The 16,149-nt window shown below is 34.5% G+C and overlaps 1 protein-coding gene across 1 annotated transcript in view; it reads left to right on the top strand.

Moving 5' to 3' along the window:
* Window positions 1-6,197: 6,197 nt before the first annotated feature.
* LOC150108970 (H(+)/Cl(-) exchange transporter 7-like) overlaps window positions 6,198-16,149 on the top strand; it is a 501,264-nt gene continuing 491,312 nt past the window's right edge. Inside the window, exons 1-2 of the mRNA XM_090401344.1 lie at window positions 6,198-6,239; window positions 6,485-6,617. Coding sequence (XP_090257470.1) covers window positions 6,198-6,239; window positions 6,485-6,617 — 175 coding nt within the window. The remainder of the gene's footprint in view (window positions 6,240-6,484; window positions 6,618-16,149) is intronic.

The raw sequence follows: 16,149 nt of genomic DNA, 5'->3' as shown, positions 1-16,149 counted from the left end.
AGCTAAGTTCTGTGTAAAAGTAGCTAAACAAAATTCACAGGAGGACTTCATTAAGAGTATGGAAAATAAAGATCAGGAAGGCGGCAAAATATTCTGAAAGCTATTGAAGAAGCTTAGAAATGGAGGAAAGAGTGCTGTAAAGGTAATCAAAGATGATGAAGGTGACATGAAAACTGAAGATAAGGATATCATGGATGGATGTCAGTAGTAATTACTTTGAAAGACTGTTAAATAAACCAAGCAGTGACAGAACCATACGAGAAAATTTTCAAGAGGAGTACATAACAATACTTGAGGTAGAAAAAGCTGTCGAAAACTTGAAATGTGGAAAGGCAGATGGAGTAGATAATATTTGACCAGAAATGCTTAAGTCTTCTTCTTCTTCTTCTTCTTCTCTTCAGCCATTTTCTGTCCACTGCTGGACAAAAGCCTCCTCCAGTTCTTTCCACCTTTCTCTGTTCTTAGCAATGGTTGACCAATTTTCCCCAACAAAATTTGACAATTCATCACTCCATCTTCTTTTAGGACATCCTCGGCTTCATTTCCCTTCTTTTGGAATCCAGTTTGTTAGTATGGTGGTCCATCGCTTATCTTCTCTTCTGGATAGATGTCCAGCCCATTTCCATTTTAGTCGCTTATGGTGAAGAACGAGTCTGGCTTCTTATCTTTTAATGTGATGCCTAGCATCAACCTCTCGATTTTTCTATGAGTTGTTAATTTATTTGCCAGTGCTTTTGTTAGCGACCAAGTTTCACAACCATATGAGATGACTGGAAGTATACAATGGTTAAATGTCTTCCTTTTTAAACAGAGTGGGACATCATTGTTTTGAAAAATGCTTTTCAATTTTCTGAATGCACCCCAGGCAAGTTTAACTCCCCTATTTATTTCCTTTTGGAGTCCACAGTTTAGATCAATGAGATGACCTAAGTATGTATATGAAGAGACTCTTTCCAAGAAATTGTTTTCTATTATTACGTTTTTTGGTGTTACAAAATGATTTTAACATGATTTTAGTTTTTTTTTCTGTTTATTTTTAGACCGACTTTTCTGCTTTCATGATATAGGTCTTCTATCATTCTATTAAGGTCTTCTTTTGCAAAAATTATGATATCATCTGCATATCTTAGGTGTGTTAAGTTTCTGTTATTAATTTTTATACCAAGGTTTGTCCAGTTTATATTATTAAATATTTCTTGAAGGACTGCTGTAAAGATTTTGGGTGATAGAGAGGCTCCTTGTCGGACACCTTTTTCAATTGATATTTTATTGCTACTTGTGTGAAGTTGGATTGTTGCTGTAGCAGTGTGGTATATTTCCTGGAGGAGGTTCATATATGCTCCAGGAACTCCCTGATTCTGGAGTGCTTTGATTATTGCATTAGTTTTGATGGAATCAAATGCTTTTTCATAATCAATAAAGGCTAAACAGAGAGGCAATTGGTTTTCTTCTACTTTTCCTGTTATTTATTTTACTGCATGAATATGATCAATTGTGTTAAAGCCTTTACAGAATCCTGCTTGTTCTACTGGTTGATTTGAGTCTAGAAGAGGGGTTAATCTGTTTGTTATGCTTAAGTATGGAGGTATAAAAGTTTTGCAGTGGCTATACTGCATAATTTAGAGGCCCTGAATAGAAGGTTGAATTCCCAATGATTGGAATAGAGCTCGTATACTAGCAATCTATAAAAGAAAAAAGAAAAAAAAGGGGGGGAATAAAGCTGAATGTGAGACTTACAAAGGAATTTCTTTACTGAGTATTCCAGGTAAGATTTATGCAAGCATACTTGAAAAGAGGTTGAGAAAGATTGTGGAAGAGAAACTTTGAGAAGAACAAGCAAGGTTTGCACCAAATCGAGGTTGTCAAGATCAGATTTTCACTTTAAGACAAATAGTTGAGAAATCATGGAAATATGAGAAGGATCTGTACTTGAATTTTGTAGATCTGAAAGAGGCATATGACAAGGTGCCCAAAGAAAAGCTTTTCAAAACACTGCGATGATATGGTGTGAATGGAACATTATACTGAGCAATCCATAGTCTATGTTGAAGTTGTCAGTCAGCAGTTAGAATTGAAGGAAATACAGGAAGATAGTTTGATGTGAAATCAGGGGTAAGAGTAGGATGCATATTATCTCCACTCTTATTCATCTTCTATATGGATCACATTAAGAAAGAAAGTGGCATAAAGCCTAATATTCGAATTGAGATGTAAAACTTAGCTCTTTGATTTATGCAGATGTTGTACTCCTAAACACATCAAGTGCAAGTCTCCAGGATTCACTAACTAAATTTTAAAAATAAATATATCATCATCATCAAATTCCTGACACTTACCCTCAAGGGGTGTACGAAGATATGATACTACTACTACATGATAAACTTACTGGTAATGTAAGTTTATCATACTACTACATGATAAACTTACATCACCACTAACTTCCTATCTACAATTTTCCTCCAAATCAATTTGTTACCTGTCAAGACTCCAACATTATCAGATCTTATATTTCCATTGTCTAAGGCACTTTGTACCATATCAATCCACCTATATCTTGGTCTTCCTCTGGGTCATTTTCCTGCCAACCTGGCAGAGATCAATTGTTTTTCTAATCTTTCCCTCTCCCATTGTTTAAGTGACCATACCACCTGAAATTGGCATTGTCATTGTCAGTATTCCTAGATGCTGATAATGTCAAGTTCTTTCCTAATATCCTTGTTTTTAATATGATATTGCCATTGATGCTATCTGTTCAGACCCCTAATCTTTCTCAGGACTCTCATATCTATGGTCTCTAGCCTTTGGTCAAGTGTTTTACTTCTGACACAGCTCTCAGATCCATAAGTTAAAATTGGCTTGAACACTGTCTTGTATCCAGCTAATTTAGTGTTCCGACTAATTTCTCTCTTATTCCGTATAAATTTATTCAATTGACTGCCTACCATACCAACTTTGTTGATTCTGTTGTCTATTTCCATATTTAATTTACTATCTTCACTAAAAATGGTGCCTAAGTAGCTGAAATGTTTTACTTGTTCTGTAGGTTCTCCATTCACAATGCAGTTAATATTTTCAGTGTTTCTGCCCATTTTCATTGTCTTTGCCTTCTTAATGCTGACCTTCATACCATGTCTATTTTAACAGTTATTTAATTTAGTCAGGGAATCTTGCAGACTTATAGCGGATTTATTTAGAAGTATAACATCGTCTGCTTAAAGCAAAGAGCTGAGATTAACATCTCCAATTTTGATATCAGGTTTAATATCACTTTTATTCATACTGAGATCTATATAGATAATGAATAACAGAGGGGATAATGTACATCCTAGTGTGACACCAAATTTAGCATTAAACTATCTTCCTGTACTTTCTTCAATTTTGCTTATTTACAACTCAAATAAAGACTAATCATTGCTTGACCAATGCCCCATTGACACTCTAGAGTTTTTGAATAGCTTTTCTCTTGGCATCTTGTCATATGTCTTTTCCAGATCTACAAAGCTTAAATACAGATCTTTTTTATATTCCTATTTGGAATATAAACGTGAAGAACAAACTGGATCCAAATTCTATTTGGATCCAGTTTGTTCTTCACTAAGCTTCCCTTCCATAATCCTTCTAAACTGCTTCTCAAGTATACTTGCATAAATCTTACCAAGAACACTCAGTAGGGAAATACCTTTGTAATTTTCACATTCAGTTTTGTTTCACTTTTTATTGTTTACTGTGAGAGAGCTCTACTCCAATCATTTGGAATTCGTCAGGCTTTCTGAACTATGCAGTGTTTCTTGCGTTTTTTTTTTTTTTTTGTTGTTGTTGTATTTCTTGCCTGGTAAGTGTTTTTTACCACGTTATTGTTTCTGATTGTTTCATTTGGAAATTTTTCGAAGTAATTACTCCATACATGAAGAATATCTTTTTCTCCAGTTTTCATGTCACCTTTATCATCTCTAGTTCCTTTTACACTCTTTCCTCCATTTCTGAACTTTTTCAACAAATTCCAGAATATCTTGCCACCTTCTTGATATTTATTTCCTATATTCTTACCAAAGTCTTCCCATGACTTTTGTTTAGCTAGTTTTATACAGTGTTTAGCTTTCTTACATTTGTTTCTGTATTCTCTAAGAGCAAAAGCTGACTTATTTGCCAGGAACTTTTGATAAGCTTTCTTCTTTTCCTTCACTTCCTGTGTCCACCATGGAGTTCTGATTTTTCTATTCTTGCAGACAGCCTCACCACATGCCTCTCTGGCTGAATCAGTCAATGTTTTCTACAGGGCTTGCCACTGAATCTCCAAGGTTTGATTACTGTTCTCTAACTCTTTCATTTTTTTCTTCAATAATGTTTGTGTAGGTGTAAGTTTCTTTTGTTTAGCAGTTCAAAAGAAAGATTTTGGTATTGCGCCACATGTTTATTAAGATAAATAAAGATAAACAAACCCGACAAGTTTTGTATGTCGTTTTGACTTACATCTTCAGGGGTTAAAGGTAACTAAAAGTTTAAACACGAGAAATGTGGGGGTTTTGGAGGAATTTTGAGAAATTACTCAAAATGGTCCATTAGATGTTGTTATGCTAGTCTTAACTGTTCATCAAATTAAAAAATCCGATTGCAAAATTGATACATACATTTATGCATGCTATGTTTGAACAGTGCTGGTTGTCACGTTCACTCTGTCTGAGGTCTGACTTAGGTATATTTTTTATGAATGCTGAACAAACTTGGTGTAGAATTAGGCTCTGGTTTTTGTTGCATTGCGTTGGGATTCTAATCATATTTGCAGCTTCCTTAAATTTCCTGGTGAAACAGTTTTTTTAATATAAGACATGTTCGTTTTATGCCAAAGTACATTATGGCCAGTGGAAGTTGTGTGGAATGCTACTCCTGATTTGTGTTCTCTCCTTTTTTGCACATCTTTTTGATGTTCATTCGTACGAATTTTCCCAGATCTTCCCCTCTGGCTTATGTAACAGATGCCACAGGAACAGTAAATTTTATAGACTCCTGGTTTGTTTAAAGGGTGATGTGGAGGTTTTGGGGCTGTAGAAATCTTGATATTTTTTCTAGTGGTAGAAAAACTACTTTAATGTTATGTGTGTATAGTAATTTGGCTGTAACATTCTTGATGTATGGTAGCATAATTGCATTCTTGAAATCTTGCTTTTGTGAAATGCTTCTAAGAGGTGTGTTGAGAATTTTATTGATTGTCTTAGGTTCAAAACCTTTTTGTGAGGATTTGTGTAAATAATGTAATTCTTTCTTCCGCTTTTCTTCTGTGCTGGAAATATTGTAAGCTCTATCCCTCAAGGGTTTTTATTAAACCTATAGGTGGAATAAGAGAAAAATTTACCAAAACACCAAACTAGCACATACAAGATCTTATTTATATCAGTTTTAAATTATGGATCTGAGAGTTGGGTTAAAAATAAAGCACTTGATCAATGGTCTCTAATCGTTGATCAAGTGCTTTATCAATAATCATTGATCATTGATAAAGTACTTGATCAATGATTAGACACTATATATGTGAATGTTCTGAGAAAAATTAGGGGAGTGAACTGATGGCATCAATGAAGAATCATATTCAGAAAATCAGAAGAATCAAAGCTGTAGAGTAGGTGCCCTCCCTCGATGAGTCCTTGCACTCCCGGAGGTGTCAAGTAATAATAATAATAATAACATTACAAATGAAAATATTAGAAAGGAACTTGACATCATTAGCATTCAAGAATGTGTCAGCAGAGCTAATTTAGGGTACTATGGCCACTTAAATGGAATGGGTGAGGAAAGGTTAGCAAAACAGTGTTTGATGCTATGATGGCAGGAAAGAGACCCAGAGGAAGACCAAGGTCTAGGTTTGATTGATTCAGTCAGGAGTGCTTTAGAAGCACAAAATGTTAGATATTACAATATTGGTGTGCACTCAAGTAATAGATTGATTTGGAGGAAAATTGTTGATAGGAGATTACTAATAATGTAAACTTAATCATGTAGCTGTCATAGTAACTTGAAAACCCCTTGGCAGTATATATCAGCAAATTGATGATGTTGAGTTTATACCCCCAATGACAAAAGGGTGAAAGCTAGATTTTACTCTCTTAGCACAGTGAGTTATTAAACAGTGTGCCTTTCGAAGAAGTGAGTCAATCTAATGTGAAAGAGTTTAAGAGAAGTGTGACATCTGGCATGGGTAATATATGGCTTCCCTTGATGAGTCTTTGACTGCTTGGAGGTCTTTGGTAATAATAATATATGAATGCAAAAATGTAGGTAAATAAAAAATTTTAAAAATTGCTCACTCAGCTGCTGTAAGTTGCCCCACTTAAATACAATATAAATGTTTCTATGAAATGTAAATTATAAGGATAGATTTGAATATATTTCTCTAATTTTTTAGACAAAGTTTCTGATTAAATTAAAAGTTCCTATTATTTATTTATTTATTATTATTTTTTTTTCATTTTATTTAATTTCATTTTTACAGGATGTAGTATGTATTGACTTAACACGTTGGGTTGTTATTCTTTTTATTGGAACCTTTACTGCCTGTACAGCCTGTGTTATTACCATATGCATAGATGAGCTATGTGCAATAAAATTTGCTTTGTTAAAAGCATGTATCCTTATTTTATGTCTTTTTATTTATTCGTTTTATTGTCATGTTATTGAAGCGTTGACAATGAAAGGGTGTAGGTGCAAAAACCAAATTTTACAGGAGAAGCAAAAAACTGAATGATCACCTATATAAAGGAAGATGATGCTTTCTGACAATCAAAAACTTTTTATTTATTAATTTTTTTCAAAAATAAGAATATTATTACATATTATTATTACATTATTACATCATACTTCATATTAGAAATTTTAGAACGCTAAGTCTTATAATTCACACAGCAAAAATTCTGGCACAAATAATTTTAGAGAGAATTAAGAATAAAATAGAAAAAGAAATGATTTGGATTCTGAACCAACAGAGGAGCTAGAGAGGCTATAACTTATCTAAGAATTATTGGGGAGAAAACACTAAACCATGGTGGAAAGTTGTTTTGGGGATTTCTGGATTTTGAAAAGGTATTTGAAATTTGAAAGACATTTGAAATGGATTACAACAAATTGTTCAAAGAATTGAAAACTCTTGTAAAGAGTACAGACTAAGGATTAATACAAAGACGACTAAGATAATGATAATGGGCAGAAAAATAGGAGATAATGTAAACATAAGATGTGGAGGAAAGATTTTAGAAGATGTAGATAGATTTCAATATTTAGGTAGCTGGATCTCAGAGAAAGGAACTTCAGAGCTGGACATTAGAAATAGAGTAGGCAAAGCTAAATCTGCATTTATGGAAATGAAGAGAATTTTAATAAACAAGAGTATTAAAATAGGTGTTAGAGTTGGAATAGCTAAAGCAACAGTTTGGAGTATTGCAAGTTATGGAAGTGAATCATGGACACTCAGAAAGGGAGATATGGAAAGAATTAATGCATTGGAAATGTGGTGTTATAGAAAGATGGAAAAGATTAGCTGTACAGAGTGAATATCAAATCAAGAAGTTTTAAGAAGAGTTGGGATGGAAAGAACACTCTCAAGAATATTATGCAAAGAACGACTAGATTTGCAGGACATCTTCTGAGAGGTTCTTCGGGACACCTGACAAGAACTATATTACAAATATTTGCTCTAAATTCCAACATTTAGAGCAAATCCTTCTTTCTTTCTTTCATTTATTGTGGGAATTTTGTCATTATGTTCAAACATCTCCTTTGTTTTGAATGCAATGAATTTTCCTTTCTTGAAAATGTTTATCTTCTCCCATTCCTCTATTTCATTGAAAGAAACTTTCTCTTTTATGTGAGGCAAATCCGACTCAGAAATTCGGATCCAGGATTTTTGAGCTATGTGCAGTGAACATGTGTTCATGAACAACATGTCACAGGCATGGGTCACATCCAACAAATCGCGTTTTTTCATAGCCACTATGTCAGAAGGATTTGCAGTCTTGCTGTTTTTACTGTGACTAGAATGATCACAACCTGCTGAACTTCTTCCGGCACCATAGGTTTACATACCTTCTTTCTTTTCTTGATCAAACCGAAATCCCGATCACAAGGTGTGTAGGAATGGCCCGATATTAGAAAGTTTAAATCGATTGAGTCATAGAATCCTTAGAACCATAAGTCATAGAGCCATTAGAACCATTTGGTTCTTGTTTTATCCTGCACAATTACCAAATTTCTAAGTGTCTTTTTGATGTGAACTGTGAGGACAAAACCTTGAGGAGACAAGACGGCACTTCATTACCTCTGCACCCCGCTATACCCTCATGCCATATGCACATAAAACTTTTTCTCGTGCTTCCTACATGAACACATAGGTTGTAGTTTGACAGCTGCCTCATGTAAAACATGTTACTGTGGGTCAGGGTAGGTGTAAATAATACTTGCTACATATCGATCACCACAGTAGTCACAGAACTAGAAGAGTACTTGCTAGAATGAATAGAAGCAGAAAGAAGCTGCAAAGCTTTTTCAGCCTTCCTTTGAAAATGTAGTTCCTTCTTAGCAGTCAAAGGAAATTTAGCTATTCCATCACTTGTCTTTATTTGTGTGGTTAGCTTGTTACAAGTTCGGCAGGTATCAGTTCTTGGCCTCCCTGAAACTCAATGTAGGAATTTTGAGCTTGAAAACTCAATGTAGAGCTGCCATATATTCCTGAATTTGGGTATTTTTCCTTGAACGCATGATAAAGCCGATGGATGTTCAAATCTGGACTTAGGTATTGTTTAGATGACTTATGGCAACAATAATGACTTTCTTCTCTTGGAAAAGAGTGAACATGTTCTTTAATGAGACGATGGTCATTATTGGTGTACTTCGTTCTGAGCGAAGCAGGATTCTTCCCATGGCCATCCTTGAAGATCACATCCCCTTTTTTCAAGTGTTTGAGTAGAATCTGGTTTTTCTTTCTTGAAATCCCGAATATCCATCGGAAAGTTGGTTAGCTTATGGATTTATGAACCATAAGCATTTTAAATGCTTATGGTTCCTGCCTTCGAAAGTACAGTCTAGCAGGCTGGCATTTGCCGCCTACTTTCATTTTGCTCATAATTTCCATGATGCCTTCTTGCTATGTTTACCAAATTAATATGACTCATTAAGTACGTACCCTGTGCTTCAGACAGTAACTGGCAGAACTCTTGATAAAATTTCTTGAAATCGCACTTTGTAAGCGAATGGCATTTGTAGTAGCATTTGAAGCTGACCTGGAACAATGAATAAGTACTGAGTTATTACAATTGTGTTTAAGGATAGCTCATAGTATTTCTACAGATTCAGAAATATTCACTGCTTTTGTTTACTTACCTTCTCCGGCATTCCTAAGTTGACTTATTTTTTGCCATCTTCCTTTGTAATTAAAGCAACTACAATGACTCAATAACTTCACTGAGCATGAACTAATGATAGAAAATGCCTAAGAATGTGTGAATCACAAGAACCAACATAAACATGGTCATGCAAGTGTGTTGTGGGAAGGTTACAACTATGTTTACTTGCACATGTGAATTGCACCCTTCTCAATGCCAACGAGAGGAAATTTTCATCCAGTGCCATCTGTTGATGTGCTTTTTTTGATCATCCTGAGTACTAATCAAAATGTCAAGTATGACTTCCATCACTACATTCTTTTATAGCAATTTCACTTACAAGAAGTTCAGAACATATAGTATAAATATTATTTTAGACAAGTTGAGGTTAAACACAAAGAAGAAAGTTATTATTTACACATCCTTTTTTCTTTTTCTTTTTTTTTAATTTTTTTTTCTTTTTTTTAAAATGCTTATTGATTATAGTTTCTGGAAAATGCTGTTGATAGGACTTATTAATCAGAATAGACATAGCAGGAATAAATAAAGAGGATGAATAATTTAACACGTGAAGCAGGAACTAAACTAAAATTGCTGTTGATTTATTGCTGCTAAGGTATTATTATTCTTTTTAACATATTTAACACATTTTACTGAGAGTAGTGGAATCATAGATGCAAGTTTGGATGCATCTGGAGTAGAGTCATAGACTAGATATTCTCTCTATATATGGGAGTAGTATTACACTTGACTCTCATATTAGCTAACGTCATTATAACAAATTTACTCCCTATAACCAATTACTGAAAAGTCCTGACTGAAGAGTCTTATTGGTGCAATGCTGTGCTGAAAGGAATTCACTATAACAAATTACCCAGTATATAATCCTTTCCAGATCTCTGTGAGTTTTCTATAGTAAGAATCAACTGCATTTCATGCCAGGATGGATTTATGAAGAGTAAGTAGCTGTGATATGATTGTATGATGCATTTGAAAATACATGCTTTTCTTTCTTTTTTTTGTTGGAAAAATATAGCAAAATGAGTTTCTGAAGAATTAAATTCAACTAGGTTTTTTTCACATAAGAGAATGGGTTGAATAGTGGGGAAATCAGCATTTAAGGACATGGCTACAGATACATTCTGGAGATCTTTGTTTGTACATATGCAGGATTTCTTAGAAGAGTAGGAGGAACATAGAATTGCAAGCCTGCAAATAGTGTTTGCAGTCAGGAAGAAATATGTAAGTGAAAGAACAGAGTTTTTAAGTACATAGCATTAGTGGATAAGTGAAATAAATAAAGCCATCTGCTCTCATGCATGTTGAGCAACCATGATCAGAGAGAAAATCGGACACTTGATGATCATAAGATCATTTTATGGTCTTCCTCCTAGATTGTAGTAGGACAATCATAAGATGATATTTACTCAAGTGGTCTTTGTGCTAAATACAATTAAATGACAGTTGTTGAAAGTTTTTCACTTGGTTATACTATAAATTAAAGATGCCAAGAAATCAAAGATACTAAAGGATTAAACCAAGTATATGATTTCTTGGAATATTTAATTTATAGTATAACCAAGTGAAAAACTTTTAACAACTAACTACCTTTAATCTAGAATATTTTAATAATAAACTGCGACACCTTTTGGCAACTCATATATGGAAATATGACTTCTATATTACTTCAACCTTGGTATCACCTCTGGGTCTGGCTCCCACTGAAGAGACCTCAATAAAGGTCGAAACCGGTTGGTGACTTGATTCCGGGGAAGCAATGGATGGCAATGCTGTAGCCAATGAAGTTTTAACTGAGGCTCAGCTGTTGCTGTTACTCCTCAGATGAGATATGAGCTGCTCTGCTCAGTGGTGGGGTGGGCCTGCCGCTTGGGTACAGCCAACACTGAGAGTTCTTCTCAGTGATGGGGTGAACCTGTCGCTGAGTGGAACAACGCTGAGTTAAAAGATCCTTCAGGTCTCTCATTGTTGGGTGATTTGGGGGATCATGAGTTTTGGGAGAGGTAACCCTGCACATAATACAGGGAAACTGCTCTGGGTATTGACCCTTCTCATAATGCTTAGCATTATACATGTATGCAAAGAGATGTGCTTTGCATTATGGGATAATAAGGCAAGTGATGTGAAGTCATACCACTTTTACCACGAGTTGCCCCAGTCCTGAAAATACTTTAGGTGCAAATGTTTTGCTTACACTTGGATAAAGGATTAAACCAAGTACACTCAGGTCTCTTTTTATGCGTATCTTTTTTATGCAGTTTTATGCTGTGCATATTTCATGCAAATTTCATGCAAATCCCGGTTGTACATAATGAACAATATGTTGCAGCACATTCTGGCATAACTCGAGTAACGTGTAAGTGTTTGTCTTTTCATTATCATAAGTCTAAATTTTGTTATTTTTTATTTTAAAGATTTAATTTGGCCCACTGGAGAAAAAAAATACCAAATAAAAGCAATTTCTTTGGAAATGAAAATTGCAATTTTAGATCACTTAGCAAAAGGAGAGGGATCTACGGCAATTGGTAAATATTTTAATTTAGGCGAATCTAATTTTAATTTAGGCAATAAGAAAATCTTTTATTTCTGGTGCAAAACTAAGTGCCAAACTATCATCATACTCAAGAGATGCTTTATTAGAAAAAATGGAACAAGCGCTCGTAATTTGGATTGAAGAATTAACTCAAAGGAGAATTCCTATGAGTGGTTATTTAATTAAACAAAAAAGCTCTTCGGTTTTATGAAAACAGATGAAGCAATTGGAGCCATCTACTTGCACTTCCCAGACTGATAAAGAATTTTTGGCTAGCAAAGGATGGTACCAGGTTTTTAAAAAGGAATGCACTTCATAACATGAAGATTACAGGTTAGGTTGCAGCAATAGATCAAGAAGCAGCAAAAAATTTTCAAGAGAAGTTAGCCAAAATTATTGAAGATGGTGGATATTGTCCCGATCAAGTGTTTAACGCTGACGAAACAGGATTGTTTTGGAAGAAAATGCCTATGGAACTTACATCGCAGAGTGTGAGAGAAAAGCAAGTGGGTTTAAAGCAAGCAAAGATCGAGTAATGTTATAGCAGTGCATCAGGAAATCGAATCTTGAAACCACTCCTAATAAATCGATCTCTAAGACCATGTGCTCTAAAAAGGCAAAGATCTAAAACAGTTACTGGTACATTGAATGGTTAATACAAAGGCCTGGGTAACAACTGCTGTATTTACTGAACGGTTCAATAATTGTTTTGTACCAGAAGTGGAAACATATATGAAGCAAAAAGCTCCCATTTTAAAGTTTTATTAATTGTTCACAATGCACCAAGTCATCTGCATTTAAAACATCCAAATGTGCAGGTAGTGTTTTTTCCACCCAATACAACAAGCATCATTTAACCATTAGATCAAGGCATAATTGCTACTTTTAAAAAATATTATGTTAAGCACACTTTTCAATTTATATTGGATAAACTAGAAAATGAATCATTAACAGTAACTGACGTTTGGAGAAAATTTTCTATTTTGGAATGCTTAAATCATGTTGCATCTGCTATCACTGAAATAAGACTACAAACTTTAAATGCCTGCTGGAGAGCAGCTTGGCCTGGATGTGTTGCAAATAGTGCAACCATGCAAACATCTACATTATCAGCTGAAATCATTACTTTGGCACAGGAAATTGGTGGAGAAGGTTTTGATACATTTAGCCAGAATGATGTATACGAATTTCTTGTGGATAAAGTGATGAGGATATTATTGGATATTGATTAACTTTAGATGTCGTTGAAGATCCAAAAAACGATAGTGAAATGGAATAAAAACTCCCCCCCCCCTCACTGCAAATACAATTCGAGAAGGTCTTGAACTGTGCAATAAATTGGAAAATTATTTTCTTGTTAATGACACCGATTCAAAATGAGCATTTAAATTCCAATGTGAGCTGAAGAACTGTATGTCTGGATATCACAAGCTGTATAAAAAATTAGTAAAATCATCCTCACAGTTTAATCACTGATTACATTGTCAGAAAAAAAAAAATCACCAAAATAAGAGGGTGAAGCTAATTCTGTTTGTGAAGAACCTTTGCTTTTACCATACAGATCTGATGTGCTGACTATCTCTTCTGGTGATGAAAGTGATTTTGCACCAGTTCACAAATGTTGCCGAATATTGTCTAATAGTGACGATAATTCTGATGGCAAAATGTAAAAAAATTGTTACTTTTCAATGAAATTAAATTAATAAAGCTTTAAAACAAATTTGGGCATTCTTATTTTCCTGAATTTTTATACATTTTTTTATGTGATTTTAGGTTTATTTTAATTCATTGCTTCGGTTTTATTTGGTTTTTAAAAAGTATGGAACTATCCCTAATTTTTCAACGTAAGTTAGGTCTTTTTTGTGCAATTTTTTATATGCGGTTTTCTGTGGAACACATCTACCGCATAAAAAGAGATCTGACTGTATATAATTTCTTGGTATCTTTAATTTACAATTAAATGTCCTAGAGAGACATGAAGAAATTAAAAGTCATTAATTAACATATCCATAAGCCTTTGTCCACAAGTATGTCTGCTGTGGAATAATCTGTTCCAGAATCCTAGCTAATAAGCTAATTTCTGGAGGCTTCTGCACAGACATTTATAAGTTTTTGATTGGATGTTTTCATTTTGGGATTAAAAGATTACCAGCTGTGTAGTACATTGATTGAACAGTACTCCAAGAGATTGATGAGGCTAGCGACTTAAGGGTATTGCTGGATAGGAAGATGAAGTCAGGGGACACATTGCTAAGGTGTCCAAGATTGCACATAGTATTACTTGGTTATTGAAGAACACACTAACATCCAGAGATAAAGTGGTTATTATTCTCCTTTATAAAGCGTTGATACTTCCACATTTGGATTACTGTGCTCAGGTCTGGTCACCTGGATTCCCTGGAGATGAGGAGGTTGTGAAGAGTGAGTGATGTAAAAAATGCTCCCTACATTGATAGATTGAGAGCTTGTGGATTGCAGGGGTTGGTCAATAGTCAGAGAAGAGGGGATATGATAGAAACATTTAAATTACTAAAAGGTTTTTATAAAATTGATGCAGCGGAAATGTTTCAGCAGTGTGATAGTGATGGAAGAACAAGAGGTCATCCCTGGAAATTAAGGAAAAGTGTGGTTAATGAGGTTTTTCGCCTGGAGGGTGGTGAATGAGTGGAATACGTTGCCTGATTCAGCTGTGAGTTCTTCGTCTGTAAATGAATTCAAGAACAAATATGATTGTTTTGATAGTTTGGGTCTCCCTCGATGAGTCTACTGACTCCGTGGAGATACCCATAATAATAATAATAATAATTTTATTATTATTATTATTATGGACTTCCGCCAGAAATGTAAGTGGGGGAAACAGCAAATGAGCTTCACAAATTACTCAAATTCATATTTGTATCACAATGCACAGAGATATAACCAAATTTGCTCAAGATCAGTTTAAGATTTGTGAAAGGAAAACGAGCACCTGAAGGAAAACCATCTGCATAACCCAGAATGAGATTGATTAATATAATGCTGGAAATAAATAAAGCATATGACCAGTAAGTTCATGTGTTTTATTTATTAGGAGAAAGCAGGCAAGGATTTCTGAAAAAAAAAATGAGAATAGTGTTACACTTGACTCTTTCACTATAGCTAACACCATTATGACAAAATCACTCACTATATAGCAAACTGCTGAAAAGTCATGGGATCTACTTTTGACTGCTGCTTGGACTCAGGTGTGTAGTGGTGGATCCAAGTTTTGTCTACAGTCACAAAACCAACTATGGGATAAACTAGGGTTTTGCAAGAATGGGCATGGGAACTGGCAAGCCTCTGACTAGGCTCTTTAATATACCGTATTTTCCAGTGTATAAGACGCTCCTATGTATAAAACGCACCCAAGAAATTTAATGCAATTTTCTGGAAAAAACCTAAAACCTAACACAAAATATCTCAACACGTCAACTCAATACTGATAAACATCGGTAACTGATTACTCGGATAAGATATTATGAAACTTGAATAGGGACTCCCCGTTCTTAGCCAATGATGCGCTAGAAGTCACATGAAGGTCACACATCAATTTGATTGCACCATTAACCGCTTACAAAGATCTTGGAACATAAAAGGGAGTGTGTATGACTTTGAAAAGTGGAAACAATCTTTACCTTCATTATATAAGATGCACCCCATTTTTAAGATGAATTTTTAAGGAAAATAAGTGCGTCTTATACACCAGAAAATATAGTACGTCAGCTCTGGTAGAGTTCCAAGGGAGTGGAAAGAGGACAACATAATTCCCTTGCATAATAAATTTTAAAAGAGGTATACTGTGAGTAGACATATAGATACAAAATTAATAACTGAAAACTTATATTACAAAATCAAATAATTTTACAATGTCTGAAGGAAATTCCTATTGCAGTAAGTTCAAAATGTTCCATAAAGAAATGGGAAATAGCAGGAGAAAGAGGATTGCCTATTGCTGTTCCTTCAATTTGTTGATACAACTTATTTTTAAAGGAAAAATAACCAGAATGTATTACAAAATCAAATAATTTTACAATGTCTGATGGAAATTCCTGTTGCAGTAATTCAATGTAAGAGGCCTATAAGTTGAAGTATAGAGACATATTTCTTCCTATCTTGAATCACTACAGCCTTCCCTTTGTCAGCTTTCATAATAATTAAATTATGGTAATTGGTGAGAGTGACCATGAGGTGATTACCAGGGTGGTTGCCAGC

Source organism: Typopeltis vanoorti, chromosome 2 (assembly GCF_054136105.1).
Source record: "Typopeltis vanoorti isolate ZY-2024b chromosome 2, IOZ_Tvanoo_1.0, whole genome shotgun sequence".
NCBI classification, from domain to species: domain Eukaryota; kingdom Metazoa; phylum Arthropoda; class Arachnida; order Uropygi; family Thelyphonidae; genus Typopeltis; species Typopeltis vanoorti.
The sequence above is the reverse complement of the archived record's forward strand: the minus strand, read 5'-3'. Positions and strand labels throughout refer to the sequence as shown.